This window comes from Opisthocomus hoazin, chromosome 12 (assembly GCF_030867145.1).
Source record: "Opisthocomus hoazin isolate bOpiHoa1 chromosome 12, bOpiHoa1.hap1, whole genome shotgun sequence".
Taxonomy (NCBI): Eukaryota; Metazoa; Chordata; class Aves; order Opisthocomiformes; family Opisthocomidae; genus Opisthocomus; species Opisthocomus hoazin.
Window position 1 is genome coordinate 16,189,248 of NC_134425.1, and position 20,156 is coordinate 16,209,403.

General features: G+C 46.5%; 1 protein-coding gene across 2 annotated transcripts in view; it reads left to right on the forward strand.

Moving 5' to 3' along the window:
- RANBP10 (RAN binding protein 10) overlaps positions 1–20,156 on the forward strand; it is an 85,930-nt gene that overhangs the window by 41,500 nt on the left and 24,274 nt on the right. For both annotated transcript variants that reach the window (XM_075434261.1, XM_075434262.1), the window contains exons 4-6: positions 3,746–3,913; positions 12,031–12,053; positions 19,073–19,257. In XM_075434261.1, the coding sequence (XP_075290376.1) occupies positions 3,746–3,913; positions 12,031–12,053; positions 19,073–19,257 (376 nt within the window). The remainder of the gene's footprint in view (positions 1–3,745; positions 3,914–12,030; positions 12,054–19,072; positions 19,258–20,156) is intronic.

The following is a 20,156-nucleotide window of genomic DNA, read 5'->3' on the forward strand; positions in this document are numbered from 1 at the left end:
GCAGGATCCCTATCCGGGTTGGCCCTGTATCCCATATGGCCATTCTTCTTAAGGAGGAGCAGATAACGTTTCGTCTTTGCCTTCTGGCTAACATCAGGGGCTTCTGGAAGCGCTCAAGTACCAGGGGCACAAAGGTTCAAACGTCCGGAGAAGTTGCGGATAAAAGTGTGGGGAAGGAACATAGGGAGCCTGATTCAGTCCTTATTAGAGCATTGCTGGATTTTGTAAGGAAAGAAGCTATTGAGTGACTGCAAGCACGAATGGTGTCGTAGGAGTCAAATAAAAGGCTGTAATATCATAGGCCTGTTACTAGGTGGCGATAGTAAATTGTTAGTGGTGCAGGAAAGTCGCGAGTGTTCAGAAAGTAGTTGTGTATCTGGCGAGAAGTTGAAGGATGTATTTGCAAAATACATGTGATGAGTTACTCCCGACTCTGCTGGTAATCAGAGAGAATGCCAGACACTCTTGGTAGGGATACGCTATTGAAATCAGCAGGTCCAGATAGTTTTGACCTAGAAGTATTAGAAGTGCTGATTGTTACTTTTAATTTGGATTACTAGGACATTTCAGGAGACTAGCTGAAGTTTGCCGGTGCTGGAGTGACCTGTATGCCACTACCCTCATGTTCATTCTGCGCAGAATTGTAGAAATACTGATACATTATACGATTAATAAATAACTAAAGGTTAGGGATATAATTAACACCACTTAGCTTATGTACAGTAAGTTCTCTCAAGCAAATCTGGCTTGTTTTTTTAAGATGACCATGGTGTTTTGATAAGGCTGACAGCGAGTTTTAAAACACCTAGTGTTGTGTCAGGTCCACATTCAGCACTACACAGCATTTGAGTTGAAAAAGTTAACTCTGGATCATTAGCAAAGTGCTGGCTGAGTGCTTAGCTGGTGATATTAGTGGTTGCCTGTGGAGAAGAAGATTCAGATCAAGCTTTCTCCAGGCACTGTTGCAATATTGGACACCGTCCTCCAAGCCTTTGTCCAGTCACTTCACGTTGGAGTTCGTCTCATCAGTGAGTTCGTCATCACTTTCCATGGTGCAGCGAGTGCCCATTCTGTGAAGCACAAGTCTCACAGGAGAAGGTTTTTCTCAGTAGGCTCAGTTGTGATCCGTAGCTAACAAACCCTTTCTGTTCTTATACTGCAGAATCTGTAGTGTCTGTGTCAGCATAAGTATTTTGTGAAATTGTCCTCATGGTTGGGCATGCTATTGCATTTCTTGTGGTAGCCTTACCTGGTGCATGATGTGTAAGCATCTGGCTACGTAGATGGAACTCATGGAACTCATCTTATTAAATGTATTGTAATGCCAGGAATGTTTTGTATGCACAAGAGTTAAAAGTTTATATTTGGGTTGTATTATTAAGTAGCTTAGGAGATAAATTCATTGGAGTTATCATCAGAATTTACCAACAGCTGCGTTAGAGAAGTTCTGAATGGACACATATGTAATGGGTCTGGTTTTGGGGAGGCTAAAATAATAAAATGGCGATGCCAGCCTTAAACAGGCCAGCAGCAGAGGGGATAAAAGGGGTAGTGGGAAGGAGCCACAGTGTTACAATGCCAAGATTTCGATGATATTTTTGTTGATGGAGTCTTAGCAGTGGAAGTTTGACAACAGCCTCTAGAGTCCCTGTCACTCCCTCCTTGGTTTTTGCAACTCGATTTGGCATCATTTTTGGGCTTGCTGAGGGTGCTGTCTGTGCTGTTGTCCCTGTCTTTTATGAAGATGTTGAACGGGACTGGTGCTACTGACAATAGCTTGCTCGGAGCTGCTCCGAGGGAAGATGGAGCTGACTCTTGGGACATCTCGGTCTGTTCCTGTGGGGATGTGGGATTTAACAGAGGAAACTGTTCACCATTCATCCAGGTAGGAGTCCTTCACACCTTTCACTCCCAAACTTTGCCCTGCGTTCCAAAATCTTGGGCCGTGGCATGTGGCAGTCTTGCTCCATTCCCTGACTTTGCCATTGGCATTCGTGTGGTGTGGGGCAACCAACGGAAGGCCTTGGGGGTGCACCAAGTGTTTCGTGCTTTTCTGAGAAACCCCGAGCTTGTGAGTCCCGCTGAGGGCAAGACACCTGAGTGCACGCAGCTAAGCGCCGTTTGATGGGATTCAGTTTCTAGTGCTCTCGTGTTGTGTTTGCAGGAGAATGATGGCTCACAGAGCTGCTCCAGCCCCCCTTCACAGGGCTCCTCTCCATGGTTTGCAGTGGGCTCAGTCTTTCTTTGCCTAATTGCAGGATGCGCAATACTTTTTAACCCTTCTTCTCTCACGATCATTGCATTTCTTCTGTAGTTCTTTTGCCAATACCACTGCTCCACGTTTAATAGGTTCTGCTCTACCCTTGGGTGTAAGGTCCGTGGGTGTAGGTGGTCAAAGCACCTTCTTTGGCTTCCGCTTCAGTTGGCACCATCTGCCTGAAGATCTGCCCATGGCTGTTCAAAGCACAGGTGATGGTTACTCGGTTGTGTCGATCTCGGGCTTTGTGCTGGAAACACATCTCTCTGTGAGGTGTGGTTTTGGTTGTGTGATTCGTAGAAGCACTCCAAAGAGCTGGAGAGGATCCTTGTTCTTCTTGAAGTCTTGTTGTAAGACAGCGTGTGTCGTGGTTTCTTTAAGCTCTTTAGAGGGCTGTTCCCATGTCTCCCTCCCTGCTGTAGCTGGTCTCTGGCAGAGGAGAGGATAAGCCGTCTCCAGCAACGGTAGCAGCTGGAGTTGGTGACCATGGGTAGTAGGTGCGGGTGGCATTCACTGAATCACCCTGTGGCCACAGCCATGGGAGCACTGTCCTCTCCTCTGCAAGAGGGAGATGAGTGTCCTGGAAAGAGAAGACCAGTGTGTTGCCTGAAGAACACTTCAGCTTTTAAAGGATGGATTCATCTCTCTTCTTTGCAGTAGTTACCAGTTATATCTGGCATTTCTACGTGTAAGAAATTCACAAGAGAATTTACGACAGGATTGGGACAGGAAAGAAGAAAATCAGGAGCCTAGGAATGATGGAATTACTGCGAGATGTAGAAAAGGGTGAGTGGGCAGGGTGCAGTCCCTGAGCCCAGCGTTAGCCCGAGGCCCAGTGGTACTGGCAGAAGAAGTAGAAGATACCAATGTTAGAACTGGCCATGCTGAGAATCGCCACTTGACATTCAAGGGTTGTGTTTTAAGCTGTCCACAGAATGGGAAATGTTGTCGTCCAAGGGGAACGTAGAAATCCTTGTAAACTGTGAGAAGGGAAATGTAACTGTGAGACTGTGAAAATTATCTGTAGCCGTTCGGCTACACCTGTGAGCAGCGCTTATGGTCAAAGCTGCTGTTGGCTGATAATTGTTTTATTAAATGCTTTTACTGGATGATTCTGTTAGTGGGAAACACCAGTGTTTTACAAAGAGGAGTTTGTTTCACTGCAGGCAAGGTAAAACAGACACAGAGCTTTAATGATTTTTAAAACAAAACATCCTTGTCTTATCAAAATGGCTTTTTTGCATTCTTTTCTTTTTATTATTTCTCATAAGTGACAAGTGAGGTTTAAGCCCAAATGATGTGTTATGATTGATGACCATTAATTTATTTTCAGTTACAGGTATGTGAAAAATTAATACTGGAATGGGTCAGGAGTGGGAATCAGAATTTCGAATTCCCTTGCAGAGAATCGTGTCCCAAGAGCTGTTGTTGCCATGTCGTTCTGCAGAGCTGGCTTCCTTGCTGACCTGTTCTTTCGTCCGTCTGCAGGATGGGATAAACATTCGTATGGGTACCACGGTGATGATGGGCACTCCTTCTGCTCTTCGGGGACAGGACAGCCCTATGGCCCCACGTTCACCACTGGAGATGTGATTGGCTGCTGTGTCAACCTTATCAACAATACCTGCTTTTACACGAAAAATGGCCACAGTTTAGGTAAGTAAAGAAAGGTGTTCTCAGGAGAGGGATGCTCCTGCCCTGCTCTCGCTGCTGTTTAATACTTTGCATGTGTTGTAACTCTTGTCCCGCATTTGTGGGTGAGATGTAAGAAACGGGAGAGAAAAAGAGCACTAAGTGGCATTCAGGAGATGGAATTTGGCTCCAAGACATAAGTACTTCCAGCAAGTAAAATGGTTTCTATGCTGCTTGATTTGTTTAGGTAGGTGAGGACTGCATCCCCACCTTCTACTCCTTTCCTCTGGCACTGCACAGGCGGTGGGAGGTTGGGTAAGATGTCTCATGGCTGGGCAATGGGGAAATAAAGAAGTGGGAAATTTAGTTAGTGTATTATCCACCTACGCACAAAGCCACTGTATCCCTGTCTTTTCAGTTTTAAAGGGAAGTGTCCTTCTGTAAGCTTTAACAGGTTGGTCCAAGCATTGCTGAAGCGAGACGTTAATTCAGCATAAGAAGTCTTACTTAAGCACTGACCTATAATTTGGTTCATTCCGCAGTTGTTTCAGTCGTTCCCCTAAAAGACTTCAAAATTCTATATATATAATATCTCACAGATGTTTTTGAGGCATCTGTCATATCTGATTTCTCTAAAATAGAAACTTTTGGCCATTTTCACCTAAAATGTCTTTCCCTTGAATGACATATTTTCCACCTTGGATAAATTCTTGTCATTTTTTTTGTCACAGAAGACGTGCAGTAAATTTTGATAATTTGATCTCCCTTTTTGTTCTGGAATTCATTTGGTTTGGCAGGGACAAGCAGTTCTTTCCTTTGCTTCTCCTTGCTGTGTCGATTCTACTTTGTTGAACTGAAGAGAAAGAAGCAGATATAAAAGTACTCCACTCAAAACCCTTAATGGAACAGAAGTTGTTTTGAGTTGCTGGCTGGGCTGAGGGAAGGAGTGGGACTGGAGTGCGGTGTGTGCCTGCAGAGTGCAGAATTCCTGGTGAGCTCTTAGGAAAAGTACTGGGCTCCCCAGTATTAGAGAGAGATGGACATACTGGAGAGAGTCCATCAAGGGGCTGCCAGGATGGTGAAGAGATTGGGGCATCTGTCCTTGGAGGAAAGGCGGGGCGAGCTGGGTGAAGAGAAGGCTGAGAGGGATCTCATTGATGTGTATAAATACCTGAGGGAGGGTGCAAAGCAGGCTCTTCTCAGTGGTGCCCATAGCCAGGACCAGAGGCAGTGGGCACAAACTGCAACACAGGAGGCTCTGCCTGAACATAAGGAAACGCTTTTTCGCCGTGAGAGTAACCAAGCACTGGCACAGGTTGCCCGGAGAAGTTGTGGAGGTATTTAGAAGCCGTCTGGATACAGTCCTGGGCAGCCAGCTTTGGGTGGCCCTGCTTGAGCAGGGGGTTGGAGCAGATGACCTCCAGAGGTGCCTCCAGCCTCAGCCAGCCTGTGATTTGGCAAAGGTAGCACACTCTGCTGCAGGTATAGCAGAGATACAGATCTGCAAGGCTGGCTTTTGCCCCTCAAGTCTCAAGAAGGATCTTTCCCTTGAGGCGGACACAGGAAGACCTGGTGCTGATGCAGACAGAACTTTTTCTGGAAATTAGTTTTCAGTTTCCCTCTGATTTCAATCGTTTGTTGATTTGTGAGGGGATGGTTGCCTAGAAATGAGGTGCGTGCCTTCTGGGAAGCATTCTAGGTGGAGTCTGTGACTGTGCATTCAGCAGCTAGTCCTGATGCTTTGCAGCAGGTCAAGAGGTCTCCAGCCCTGAATGGAAAAAAAATTCTTTGAGCATCCTTTGAGACTTGTTTTTAACATTCAAAGTTTGTAAATGGAGCCTTGATCAGAAGCCCAGTGGGGAGCTTCTCAGAGCTGAGTGGCTGGTCTGGCTTCTTTTTTGAAATTAGAAGTATTTATCAGCCAGACCACGTGAAAGGCTGGTGGACACCTTATGAAGACTTGTGGCTTGCTGCGAGATCAGTCACTAGTGGAGACACTGGGAGTCAGTTGTAGTCCGTAAGTATTAGTTAATAGCCCAGATTTCTAGTAGCTGGGTTACTCTAAATTTAACTCGTAATTTGCGGGTATTACCCTTGTCAGTTGTCTACTGGGAAGGCAAATACAGGTATGGAAGCAACGGCTGATGGTGTAGAGCAGGAGCTATTACTTAGGAATGAGACGAGTTCACCATACACAGTGACTAAGGCGCTGAAATAGTTAAAAAGATTTCACAAAATCTCTGGTTTGTGCTGGGCCCCTCTGGCTGTTGTCCTTGGTTTGAGTGGGTGGTTTTCCAGCTTCACTGGATTTTAGCCTGTTACTTTTCATCACAACGTGATGTTGCTGTTACTTTTCATCACAATGAAAGCGCAACAGTCAGGAAGAGGCCAGGTCTTCTATTTAATGAATACAAATTTACTCGTCTGAAATTTAATTCCATTTTAGTGACCACAAGCCTGCAGAGTAGAAGGGGTGTTGGTTGAGAAGTTGTCCCTTGCTCCGTCCTCCATTCTGCTCCCAGGGCCGTGTTGTGCCTGGGTGTCTGGGCATGTGAAGCCAAAGAGCACCGTTCAAGAACTTCTGTGTCGCTTTTCGTCGTTACCATCCTCCGACTCTTTGCCTTGTGTTCCTGCTCAGAGATTTGTTTTGCTTGGGACATTTGGAGGTCTTTACAGCGATGAAGTTGCCTGGTCTTCCTTTCTTGATTTTCAGCGCTCCTTTTCCTTCGAAGATGGGCTTTTACAGTGGAAAGCTTGTGTTTTCTTATCTGACATTGAATGGTTCCTTGGGGAGCAGCCTACCCCAGCGATGAGCAATGCCAGTGGGAAGAAACAGGAAAGGAACGGAATTAAATGATACTGTGCTGAGAGAACAACAGTAAGGTTATAAGCATTGCTGCCTCCTTGGGTATCTTCCTCTTGGGCTCTTCAGATGTGTGGTACAGGACATGAGACATACGAGAAGAGCATAGGTAGGAGGCTCCTGAGCGCTCACAACTGGCTCATTTGCGTACCAGCTTCTCTTTGAGCTGTAGTGGCCTAATGGTTGTACTCAGGGAGGCAAGATGATGTGGTTAGAAGAGATGGTGATGGAAGGGAGTCGCAGACCATCAGTCATCGCTGGGCTGATCCTCCTGAAAGCTGCTGCAACATTTTACTGTCTTTTTACAAAAGCAGAATGAAAACCTCAGCCAGGAAGACTCTTGTTAAGGGCCAGTAGTGTCTGTTTGTATCATTGATAAAGAAACACAGCATTCTAGAGAAGTGCTTCTCGTTGAATGCTGAGGAGAGCACGTCTGAGCACAATAAGAGCACAGATCCGAGTTGTCTGGCTGTTCGGCAGCTTTCTGGGAGCGGTGACCGATGGATGTGAGAGGGGGGAAGAGGCAGGTAGACAAGACAGGATGGAGGCAGGAGCAATGATTTATTTGAAAGTCAGAGCACTTTCTGCCCTAGTGGAAGCATCTTCATGAAGATCTTGAATATTAAGTGATACTTATGCTAACCTGAGAATCTCATTTCTGTGTTGTGTAAACCCAAGATTTACCAGGAAGGGGATGAATGTGCTTTTTCGTGATGTTCCCTGACACAAAGCCGCAGAAGCTGTATGTCTTTCCTCTTAGGAAATTAGGTCATTGAGTAATCCTGCTGCAGATGTAAATAATACTCCTGAGACTAATCAGCCCCTTTGTGATGCCAGTTTACCCAACAGCAGGGTTTCAGGGCCCTGCCTCAGGGCCTTTGAATTTGTCTCACTTTTAATAGAATTACTGCAGCTTTATCTTTCCCTAAAGTTGCTATTCTCTCTTCACTATTTCTCTCTTCACCATTTCATGGTTTTCATCAGTCAGTTAGACACCTCTACCTTTGTTTTCCTCGCAGTTTCTCCTGTTGCTTGACTGTGATCTTCCATTGTCTCCATACTTTTCCATTTAATCAGATCCATCAGGAGCGCTGTATAAGAACTGTTTTCTTGGCCATCACAAATTCTGGATGTTCTGGTTGGAGCTAAGTCCTGAACTTTGTTTGGAGACGTCACATGAAAACTGGTTGACATCGTATGTAGTCTTAATTCTCTGTTCTGGAAAATGTCTTGACTGTCTTCTTATGAAATGCTTTTGACAAGTTCTGATCAGAGTCCTGGCAGTAAAAACCACGATGAGATGTGACTGGAAGTGTGGTGAGAGTGAGTGAGAAGGCGAGGGAAATGTGAGAAATGTTGGGGCCATTAAGCAGTGAGTCTTGGACACAGGGAAGGTGACTGCTCCAGGTTTCTGGGATTAAGTGGATGACTTCGCTCAGGGACTGATGTAGGAGTGTTTCGGATCTCGGACTTTGACAGCAGACCAAGGGAAATGGAGCAGCAGGGCTATAAAAAGAGCAGGCAACCCTCTGAAGTCTTGGCATAGAAAGCTTCCTGCAGTCTAAATTCTAACACAGGCGCTTGGAAAGACCATGTTAACCTGTAAAGTAAAATACCCATTCTCAGCCAGTTTAGAGATGAACAGGAACATTCGAGATAATGAAGAAATCTGCTTCTCAGAGAGATCCGTAGACGTCCATCCCAGCTTTGCCCAGGTTTAACAGGTTTGTCCTCAAACCAAGTTTGCAGAGAGCAAGAACAATGGGAGGTTTAAAGCAAGACTTTAAAGGTGAACCATATTTAAAATGAATGGAAAATATCAAACAGGACTGCAGCCTGGTTTCTCTGTAAGAACAGTTTTACCCAAGTGGCTGGATTGAATGATAACTGCTTCCAGGAGCATGTGGAGCTGTGTGGGTTTAATAGCACTTCTCAGCAGCATCGTGAAAGTAGTCAAGTATTTAATGGGCTGACATTTCCTAGTTGACGCTGTAAGGTGCTTATCTTGCTGAATGTGTTGTTGCTTATTGAAGTACATCAGCGCTGCCTATGCATTCTCTGGATTGCGATTACCTAAACAGGTGCTGGAGGTGTACCCTGGATGAAAAGGAGTGTTGTGGCGAGTCACCCAAACGTATGTTGTCTTGTCCAAATTGAATTCTGAAATGTGTTGTGAAGAAAGAGGCCAGCTGTGAGGGAGATGGAATGATTGTTGCTGGGTGGCAGGTAGAGTTGGGCCAGAAGGTCCACAAGCATGTTGTATGCATGGGGATGTGTGTAAGTGCATTAGTCATGGGAAGGTGAAAGTCCTTTGATTAGATGAAGTGAAGGTGTTGCTCACACTGTCCCCCAGCACTGAACTTTTATTTAATGTCTTTATATCACTGCCTTGATGAGCAGGTTAACATCGTGGACTTATGGGAGAGGCTCATCACACACTTGCTCTTGCTTCTTGACCTCTTAAGCTGTCCAGTTCGTATGTCTTTGAATTTATGAAGTGTGTTATTTTGAATTGGATCCAGATTTTGGAGGTGCTGGAGAGAAAGAGTGCAGTTTCAAATTCAGCTGCCTAGTTAGAGCTGTCATTCTTTCACGTTCTGCTGTTGGCTTTGTTGGATGCAGGTGTGTAGCAGAACCGATTCAGGATGAGGTCTCTGAGCAGACATATTTGAGCAACAGGTCTAGTTCTTTACACACAGAGGATTTTATTGGTCCTAGTTACATAACAGAGGGTGCAAAACATACAAATGACTTAATTTAAAGGCAGCGTGAGAAGTCATACATCCACCACCCTGCTGAAAGCAGGGCCAACTAGATGACATTGCTCAGAAACTCGTCAAGTCTTTACTGACTCCAAGAATGGAGATTGCCCCAGGGGGTTTTTCTGGTCCCCTCATTCAGTGTTTGACCACATTCAGACCAAATTTTTCCCCCTAATATCTAATCAGAATTTGCCATGTTGCAGCTTGTCTCTGCTGCCTCCCGTGCCCTGTCACCATGCGTCTCTGGGAAGAGTCTGGCTCTGTCTTTTCTGTACCCTCCCGTTGGGTAGTGGTAGGCAGCAACAAGTGTCTGAACAAGACTGAACAACCCAATTTCCCGTAGCCTCTGTTTGTCTTGGTGGCCTCTGCTGGACTCACTCCAGTTTTGCTGTCTGTCTTGTGTTGGAGAGCCCAAAAGTGACCATCATAGGCCAAGTTCAAACTCAGGTGTTGAAGAGAAGGGAGCAATCCCTTCCTTTAACCTGCACTTTTCCTGATACAGCCCAGCTTACGAGTGCAGCTCCAGCTGCTCTTTTACTAACGCAGCTCAGGATGTGGTTGAGCTGCTTTGCTGATGACTCCTGCTCAGCTTGCTGCCCAACAGGACCCTGACATCCTTCTTGCAGATCTCCCTGCTCTCTGTTCAGCCTCAGCCTGTCCTGTTTTCTGGGAATATTACGGCCTGGGTTCTACAGCTGATTTGTTGAGCTTTGTGAGGTTTGTGCTGGATTGTTTCTCCAGCCCATTAAAGTAATTCGGAATAGCAGTATGCCCTCCAGCACTCTCCCGTTGGGTAACGTCTGTGGACCTGCTGAGAGTGCTCGCTGTCCCATCGTCCAGGTCATCAGCAGAGACATCAAACTGTATCGGCCCTACCATTGGTCCCTGAGGGACGACACCTGAACTTTGCGCTGCTGATCACAACCCTTCGATCTTGACAGTGCAGCCAATTTTCCACCCACCTTGTAGTCCACTCAAAAACCACATGCTTGCCCGTGTGCCGGATGCAGCTCCCAGCCGTACAGCTCCACAAGCTGCCGTGGGAAAGCTGGGCCACCTTTGGCTCTGGGTGATGCTGGGGCCAGTGAGGACACCAGTGGACAGAACGCTTAAGGAGGTTGGCCTTGTGCTGGTGGAAGGGTAGAAACAAGCTTTCATCCAGCTGAGCAGAACAAGTGAGAAGTGAAAAACGGGTTTGAGTGAAGAACAGCATTTGAGCTGAGTGCTAGGGTGAGAGAAATGCTTACCGAGCATTTTTCTCAGCCAGGTTTTCAACATCACCTTTATACACAATTTTTGGTCGGGTTGTAGAGAAGGTACTCAACAGACAAGCTCCGAACTGGCATGATGTTAATTAAACCACGACAACTTTATTGATTGTCTGCCAGGGTGTTAATTAAACCTTATTGGCTATTTGTTTAGTAAAATATTTGGGATTTTTTTCCGAGCATTTGATTTTGGATCTGGGCTGTTTCGAATAGTATTGCTTTGTTTCCTATGTTGACTCCTAAAATTGGTTTAAATTACCATTTCAGGCGGATCTGGTAACACTACATTGCGGCTCTTGGTTAAAACAGTCCTAAGATTAAAAACGGAGGATGGTGTGCTCTTGCTTCTGTGCAGGCTGTAGCGCGTTCCAGTGCCGGGCAGAAGGCGCTGCTGCGTGTCTGAGAGGTGGGACCTGTGCGAGAACTGGGCGTACCGGTGTAGAACTGGGCATACTGGTGTGAGTACCAGCCTTCCTCTGGCTGGGGACAAAAAGTGTTGCTGGAAACACGTGTGGGACAGTTTCCCATGTGCTGCTGGTGAGGGTTCAAGGAGCCATCACCGGCCGATCATCTCCCCATGCTGCTGCCCGGCTGTCTCTGGCCACAGCCCTGGTAGCCATCCTCAGCAACGGCTGCCTGTCTCTGCTTAAGTATCTCTTTTCTGGCGTGCCGAATGTAAATAAAAAGGGTAGCCATGCACTTGTTTTCATCTCTTGTGTTTGGACCTGTAGCAGCATAGCTGGGGACGAAGCTGTTCTTTGCGCAGTGTTCCTCAGGTGCTCCTGGCTGCAGCTCGGTCCCGTTGCAAGGCTGTTCCCTGTCGCAGCACAGAGCGTTGAGTGTTCGTTCCTGGCTGGCTGGCTGGTAGGAAGAACTAGTTCTAGCCTAAACCAAAGCAGCATTATTGTAAAACTCTGTTTCTAAAGCCAAAGTGAGTCTTGAAAACTAACTCGTTCATAGTAACAGAGGGAGAAGCAAAGAAAAGAGAAGCTGTTTTGTAGAAAATAAAATGTTTGGGAGAGGTGTCTGAAACATTTAGGCTTTTCCCCGAACCTTTCTCCAGATGCAAAACCTTGCAGAGGAGGGGGCTGGGGAGGGAAGTTACTTCTGAATACGACAGCTGGTGAAATGCAGGGTCAGAGCTGGGATTTACTGAAATGCAATAAATTTCTGTAGCGTGTTAAGGATGTAGCCAAGCAGGGAAAAAAATCCTTTGTCTTTTTAATTCTAATATTTTTTCCCCCACAGGTATAGCCTTTACAGACCTCCCTGTAAGTACACCTATTTTCAGTATTTTAACTAAGGATGCAAGCAGAAGGGAGGGGGAAGAGTTTGGGGGGGTGGGGTTTATTTTTTTGCTGTTTGATGCCCTGTTAAAAGATGTTAACGCTCATTACGGAATGATGGGGATGCTCCTCTTGCTGAAACTTCGTAATCCTGCGGCTGGGTCTGTGGGCTACTCACATGCCTCCTCTCATCCCCCACCACCTCTAAGAATATGTTGCTCCTTCTCCTGGCATTAAAGCGAGAATTCAAACTTCATTACAGGTCAATGTAACGCAACTCTGACTGTGGGGAGTGTCTGTGCAAAGTTGTTGAGCAGCCTCCTATGGCCCCTCACCAAAGAGCCCAAAAATGCCTAGTGATGCTCTTCTCAACTTCCCTTGTCCGGGTCTGGCGGCTGCGGTGGACCTGTGACCTTTCCACGGTGTGGTTAAGGCAGGGTGTTTCTGGGAGTGAAGGTCAGGCTCGGCTGCCTGTGGCAAACTGAAGCAGAGGAAGTTCCGTCTGAATAGGAGGAAGAACTTATTCACTCTGAGGGTGACGGAGCACTGGAACAGGTTGCCCAGAGAGGTTGTGGAGTCTCCTTCTCTGGAGATATTCCAGACCCGCCTGGACGTGGTCCTGTGCAGGCTGTTCTGGGTGACCCTGCTTCGGCAGGGGGGTTGGACTGGATGACCCACAGAGGTCCCTTCCAACCCCTACCATGCTGGGATTCTGTGTGCTTGTTGCATGAGGCTTTGGCAAGGCTCTGGCCGTGATGAGTAACCAGCTTGTGGCATTGCCGGAGGGATGTGTTTGGCACCCGTTTGGGGTTGATAGCTCCTCCTCCGATTCACCAGCCCCAACAGAGAGTTTCTCTTGAGTGCAGTGACACCAGCTGAGTTACACCAGGTGATAACGTCTAGTTGGGTCATACAAAAGCACAATGTTCACAGCGGGTCCTGCCCCAAAAACTGGTTGCTCTTTTTCAGACCCAAGCGTTCCTGGACAAAGGAGCAGATGTTTAGGAAAAAAAGATGAAACCAGGTCAGACATACACCAATAGATCCACTGCATCCATCTCTTTCATACGTGGAACTTCTTGTCCCTGAGGTTGCACTTCTGTCTTTGTACTTAATAACCCCAAATGAATTTCCTCTGAGGAATTTCTTAGTTTCCATAACTTGTCTAGGCCTCCAAAGTGATCGGTTTTCTTGGCTGACTTCCACGTTGCGTGGAAGAAAGCTTGTTTTAGTTTGTTTTACACCTTCTGCCAAAAAATTAATTTTGTTCCTCTAATTTTTGTATTTAGAGAAATAAAGACTAGCACTCCCTGTTCACCTTTCCAATGGGATTTATTGCTTCACAGATCTCCCCGGTACCCCAGCCGGTGTCTGTGCTGAAGGACATTCCAGTTATTTGATTCGCCTTTTCAGATCAGCTGCCAGTTCTGCTTTTTTTAGTTCCTAGGCTCTTTGAACTTGGTGATGTTGCAGTGTGTTCTAAACCAGAAACCCTCTCTATGTGGGCTGTTTCGCAGTAGTTTATTCCCTTGGTCCAAGTACAGTTTATTAAAGTAAAAGAATATTTTACCTATCTGTGAATATTAACCTTTTGATGTGAGGTCTTGTGACAGCCTTGCATCCATGGCAAAAAGACATTTTTGTGATATACCCGTTAGTTTTAGATGCTCTTTGTTTTCCCTGTGGATATAGATTACGTTAGGAGTCACAGTTTTACTATATTCCTTCCAATTTTTTCACTGCTTTGTCTTCTCTTTGGCTAGACTACTCGTCTTTCTGAGATGGGAGCTTCATGGGGGGAATAGATAGACAGATAGATAGATATTATTATTTAGACTCTTATCAATAAAATATACACAAAACCACCTACCACTGTTTTGTTGTTTACAGCTGCGGTGTTGCAGTAGGGCTTCGCAGCACAGCTTTGGCAGGCTGGAATTACCTCTCCTGCTCAGCTGAACTTGCATCCTTTTGATCCGGGAGTGCACGGATGTGTGCATTGAATGTGCCCTTATGGGCTGTTCACCCCGGTGTCGAGTCTCTGTTGCAGACAAACAGGGAGTGAGCAGCTGGGGAAGCAGACCAGAGAGAAGGACTCTTGCAGCAGTGGGGTCTGGCAGTGCCACTGGGATTGGATTCAGAACACTCCTGAGCCCAAGGCATCCCCCATCCCTGGATTCAGAACCCTCCTGAGCCCGAGGCATCCCCCATCCCTGGATTCAGAACCCTCCTGAGCCCGAGGCATCCCTCATCCTTGGATTCAGAACCCTCCTGAGCCTGAGGCATCCCCCATCCCTGGATTCAGAACCCTCCTGAGCCCAAGGCATCCCCCATCCTGCTGTTCCTCGGTCTCTCCAGGTCGTCCTTCCAGGATCACATGCTTGTTTCTGTGTCCTGTGCAGAGGAGATGTTGTTTTAGTGTTAAACTGGAGGAAGCTCTGGTCAAGTGGTTTTTTGGGATGAGCTATTCAAATGCCTTGTGGCGGAGTCTCCGATGGTTGACTGATGTATCTGTGGCTTTTACCAGCCAATCTGCCGAGGTATTTGCTGTGGAGATCTGCTTCTGGCTTTTACAGCAGCGACTGATCTGTAACGTTGTTTTTCTGGGCCAGGAAGGAGAACAGTAGATGCCCTGTAGGCCTCCTACTATTGAGAGTTATCCTCCATGAGACAATTTCTCTTTAAAAAGAGGGTGAGAGAAGCCTGACTGGGTCATTTCACCTTCTGACTGTGGGTGTGAGCAAGGACGGGAGGCTTCTGCCTCTCTGGATTTTGGATGTTCCTCTCCGTGTGCTCAACAGCTCAGCTGCTGCGTTGACAGCTTCATCCCCAGGGTGCCTGCACCCAACTGCCATGATTCCCATCCTCCTTTTCCAATATCCTTCCCTTGAGTTGTTGCCTTCTTCCCTCACCCTTGCAGACTGTTCTGTCTCCTTTGCTGGCCCTTTTTGCTCCCTCAGTCCATGGCTTCGTGGTTGTTCTTCCACACAGTTGAGGTTACTGCACTTTCCCGAGGAAGGGGACGCCAAGCCCAAGATAGACTTTTGGTTTAAATATAATGGCTATTGTCAGAGATTGTCAAAGACTTGAGATAGGCAGGAATTTTAAGCTGATATAACTTGCAAGTGGTGTTTTTCATTTACTATAGCGTTGTGATCTAGGCTCAAACACAATATCCATTCGTTGCAAGGTGAAGAAGAGAAACCATCCATCACATGAAAGATATAGAATGTAACCTGGTTCTTCACCTGCTAACGCTGCAGTCTGAAAACTGACCTGCGAACAGGAATGGGAACAGCAGTCTTACTGGAGTGACCCTTGAGGTCCTCTGGTTTGAGTGGCTTGACACGCGTTTTTTGTCTTCGGACCCAGTTCCATACCAATTTACTGAGCTCCCCTGCGGAGGGGCTGTAGGTCTCGCATTACAGCCTGCGTGATGTTGAAGCTACCTGGTAGCACACATCAGTGAGAAGCTTGGCCAGTAAGCCCCACTGCTTTTACACCTTTCAAGCTTAAATAACTTTTAGCGTTAGCATGTCAGTGAGATGTCAAAATGTTATCAGTGTGGAAATGGTGTCCTTGCAGTGCTTATTGCAAAATTCCCCTTTCAGCGGCAAATGATGAAGACAGTTAATTTCAATATTCGCAATATTAGGAAGTTGAAGTGGATACTTTCAGTTGAAAACCACGTTTTGTTGTGCTAACTCTCACACAGTGGAGCATATTTGCTTCAGCTTGTTTCTGTTCCCTCGAAAGAGTGGGAGTGTTTGTACAAAAATACAGAGGGGGAAAAGTGCATTTTGGCTTAGCATAGGCTCACGTTAAAAAAAAAAAAAAATAGAAGTGATTATCCCACAGAGGGAGTTTTCCCCTTTTCTACCAATTTAAGTCAACGCTTAGGGCTGACTCACTTACACAGGTCCATGTCAGAGTTATCCTGCCTGGTGGTTTGTTGAAGCAATGGAAGATGTAAAAAACCAAGGATGTGGAAGAGCCCAGGTTGGGATTGCAGGGCTGCAAAGGGACAAGGTGGGTAAAAACCAAGCCAAGAAGAACCAGGGGGTCGTAAGCAACTGGCCACCAACTTCAGAGGCAAGTGGTGGTCCAAGTGTCATGAGGAAGGTGTGTCTGAAGAACTTGGCAGGAGAAGCACCTGCCCGGTCAGTGGGCTTTGGGCTGATGTCTCCCTGCCTCTGGCAGGGTCGTGGAGACGGGTTTAGTTCCCAGCAGCTGCTAAATGCATCGCACATGTGAAAAATGGAATTTTAACTCAGAGGTGATTTGACAGAGGTTGGGGGTAGGCAGCTTCCCCTCAAAGATGAGCCAAAAGGCTGGAAAATATGTGATGCGTTGTAGCTTGGGTTTTTTACTTCTAACATCCAAGTATTTTGAGTGTCTGAATTCTGGCTTTAGAGGTCCTTGGGTTCATAATCCTAAAAACTTAAGTTAGTAAAAAGTCTAAAGTATGGATTGGGAAAAGATCTGATCCCTCATTAGAGAGATTTCCTTGTCAGCTGGGTTTGAAAGAAGGGAGACACTGACTTCAAATACGGCATTTTCCTCTGGTGGCTTCTTTATCATGCTGTGGTTTGTCTCCACACCTCTCAAACCAAGTGACTGCCTTGGTGTGAGAATGGGAAAGGGAGAGGTGTGCTGAGTCAGCAATGATGCAAGCATCCTCATTTCTGATTTCGGTTTCCAGCCTGTATTTATAGATTCGTTTTTTTTCCTTTGTTTTTAGAAATTTGGTGATTTCAAAGGTAGAGCAGGTTGGTCAGAACCTTACCCAGCTGAGTTTTGCAAATCTCTGAGGACAGAGATGCTGCAGTCTCTCTGGGAACCTGTTCCAGTCCTTAACCACCCTCACAGGGAAGAATTTCTGCCTTATGTCCCATCAAGATTTCCTTGGCTGCAGCTGGTGCCCATTGTCCTGCCACGAGCACCGCTGACAGGAATCTGTCTCCGTCTTTTTTTATCTCCTCCCTTTCTGGAGTGGAAGGCTTGTAGTTAGGTTTTCCCTTTTGCCTTCTCTTCCGCAAGCTGATTCCCTCTCCTGTGCCTATATGCCACGCGTTCCAACCCTCTGGCCACCTTAGCAGAACTCGGCTGGACCTCGTTGGTGAAGTCTTGTCCTGGGGATGTGGAGGGAGTGAGCCGAGGAAGCACGGCAGCTGGAGCTGTGCCGGTGGAAGCAGAGAGAGCAATCGCTTCCCACGACGTGTTGGCTCTGGTTTTGCTCGCGTGATTAGGATTCTGCGGAGTTCCACCTTGTAGCAAGCTGAATATCTTTTGTAAACAGTAAAATCCACAACTACAGTAGAGCTCGGGGAGATCAACTGCATTGTCAGTGTCTTAGGTCTCTGCAGTGGCAAAGAATTAGTTGACTGAATTTTCCAGATAATTGTAGGAAAGCCCATGCCCTTCGCTGCAGAAGAGAGGATCATCCTAGCTTTCTTACAGCAGCCTTCCAGCACCTGAAGGGACCTGCGAGGGAGCTGGAGAAGGGCTGTGACAAGGGCATGGAGTGATAGGACAAGGGTGATGGCTTCAACCTGAAAGAGGGGAGATTTAGATTAGAGATAAGGAAGAAATTCTTCACCATGAGGGTGGTGAGGCCTTGGCCTAGGTTGCCCAGAGAAGCTGTGGCTGCCCCCTCCCTGGCAGTGTCCAAGGCCAGGCTGGACGGGGCTGGGAGCACCCTGGGCTGGTGGCATGGGTCCCTGCCTGTGTCAGGGGGAGTGGAGAGAGATGGTCTGTATAATCCCTTCCAGCCCAGACCATCCTATGATTCTTCAGGGTGACCATCTAACCCCCAGTAGCGTCTCTCGCTGATTTGACCTAGAGGCCTGCTCCTCCACTGATCTTATGTCTGACAGGGTTCAGCCCTGAGCCAGGCACTGCAGCCAGGCACCCTCCGGGCTCCGTTTCACTGCGTGCATCCATGTGCCTTGCCCAGGGCTGGTTTCTGGCAGTCTCCGGTGTGTTAGAGCAAGGTGAAAAAACCCAACAGCAAACAGTTCATGAGTGGCACGGGAGAGATATCTGCCTGCACCCCGCAGGCTGGCAGCAGGTGCTCTGGAGCAGAGCACTAGTGAGGTTTGTGTTGCAAACAGAAATAATTTGTGCTGCAGAAAAGTAACATGACAGTGAACAAACACGTTCTTTAAAAAATGCAATCCAGAACCAGGCACCCCTGTACCTTTTCTGATGCCCTTTCTTTCTCCCATATTTAAGTGGGCTCAGGGATGCAATTCATATCCATAAGCTTATTCTTAAAATAGCCTGAATTCAGACGACTTTGAGATAGACTATTGCCACCTGTTTTCAGTTAGATCATCTTCTCTGGAAGCTGAATTACTGGCTGTGTTTTAGAGGTATTTTCCCAGGGATGACCTTTCTCCTTCCCCATGTTTCGGGGTGGGGGTGTCAGAGTTCCCATTTGGATCCATACACTTGTTCTTAGAATGAAATTCATCTATCAGTAGTGGAATTTCTTGTGGGGATGGCTTGCTGTCTTGGGATCGTCAAAAACCCAACCTCAGAGCTCCGCTACCATCCGTTCCCTTTTCGTCAGAGACGTAAAATATTCAGACAGCAACTTCCAAGGAACAAGAGAGTTCAGTTGAAGCAGTGGAGAGCACAGAGATCTGTTGATTGAAAAGATGCCCCTCTCATTTTTTTAATTATTGTTTTCTCGTTGTTGAACTTTGGTAGAAGTTGGAGAAAATGAAGCCAGAAAGTGGACACGCCGTAGACAGCAGTCATGGCATCTATCGCAGACTGCGGGGGGGTTGAGCCTATCATTCTCGTTTTGTGCAATAACTTTTAATAACTATACAATAAGTCATGGGGTTCCTCGAGGTGTACCTAGAGGGCTGTTGCCCTTTCCTCTGCCACTACACGTTCCAATTTAAAGAGTAGCTCTTTTGTCCTACCAAACCACGTAACTGGAACCGGAAAGAGAAAGCTGCGTTTAATATAGTTTTCTTTTTCTTCCTTCCCAGTCCAATCTCTACCCCACAGTGGGTCTCCAGACTCCCGGAGAGATAGTTGATGCCAACTTTGGGCAGCAGCCGTTTGTGTTCGACATTGAGGACTACATGAGGGAGTGGCGAGCGAAGATTCAGAGCACCATTAAGCGGTTTCCCATAGGAGACAGACTAGGCGAGTGGCAAGCCATGCTGCAGAAGTAAGTCACTGTTCTTGTGTTCAGCTGCTTTTGTTCTGTTAGGCTTCAAATACTTTTTTTAAATGCTAATTTATGCTTTCTTATGGCAGAAATTGCCAGTCAGTGCACTTAGCTCAAATTGTTTTACCCTCTGTTTTGTTGTTTAATAGCCTTTCCTGTGTAGATTGCTGCTGTTTCAAGTATAAAAGATATGGGGGAAGTTTTCAGCCAGAGTCTGCATGAAAGCTTGTAGGAATGGAAGAACATACGCTTTGAGGTGATGCACTGGGGGAAGGGGAGTGGAGAGGACACCATAAAAGCTCTAATGTAGGAGAAAAGCCAGGACGTAAGTGCTGAATTCAGACAGGAAAGAGCAAGAAGTAGCCTAAAGCAAAGGCTTCCAAACCCAGCCTAACTGAAAACACAGTTACTGCACTGTAGAAATCTCTGAATGTTGAATGCATTTCCCATGGCAAAAAGGATTGAGTGGAACTGGATGAGAACAATTAACAAGTTGTCAGAGGTCAGGAGTGTCTTCTGCCCGAAGAATGACAGAGGTGACTAAGGCCTCCACAGCTTGGACAGAGGTAACTGAGGGAGATGGACTGTAGTTGTGTCAGTCATTTACACCATGAAGAGCATGACTAGAAAGTGATTATTCCCTGTTTCTCAAAACACAAGAATTGGAGAAAAAGCACCTTCTGGCTTAAAAGAAAAATGAATCTGTTTTTCCCGAAGTATAAGGAAACTGTGGGACTTGCTGCTGCAAGAAGTTGTGGTGGTTTCAGTATAAAATTTTAAAATATAAAATTAAGATTTTAAAATATATACATTTAAATGTTCACAGTAATTCATGGAGGCCAATTCCATAGTTTGATTTTAAACCCACGCGTCTATGACTGTTGCTTCTATCTGTGATC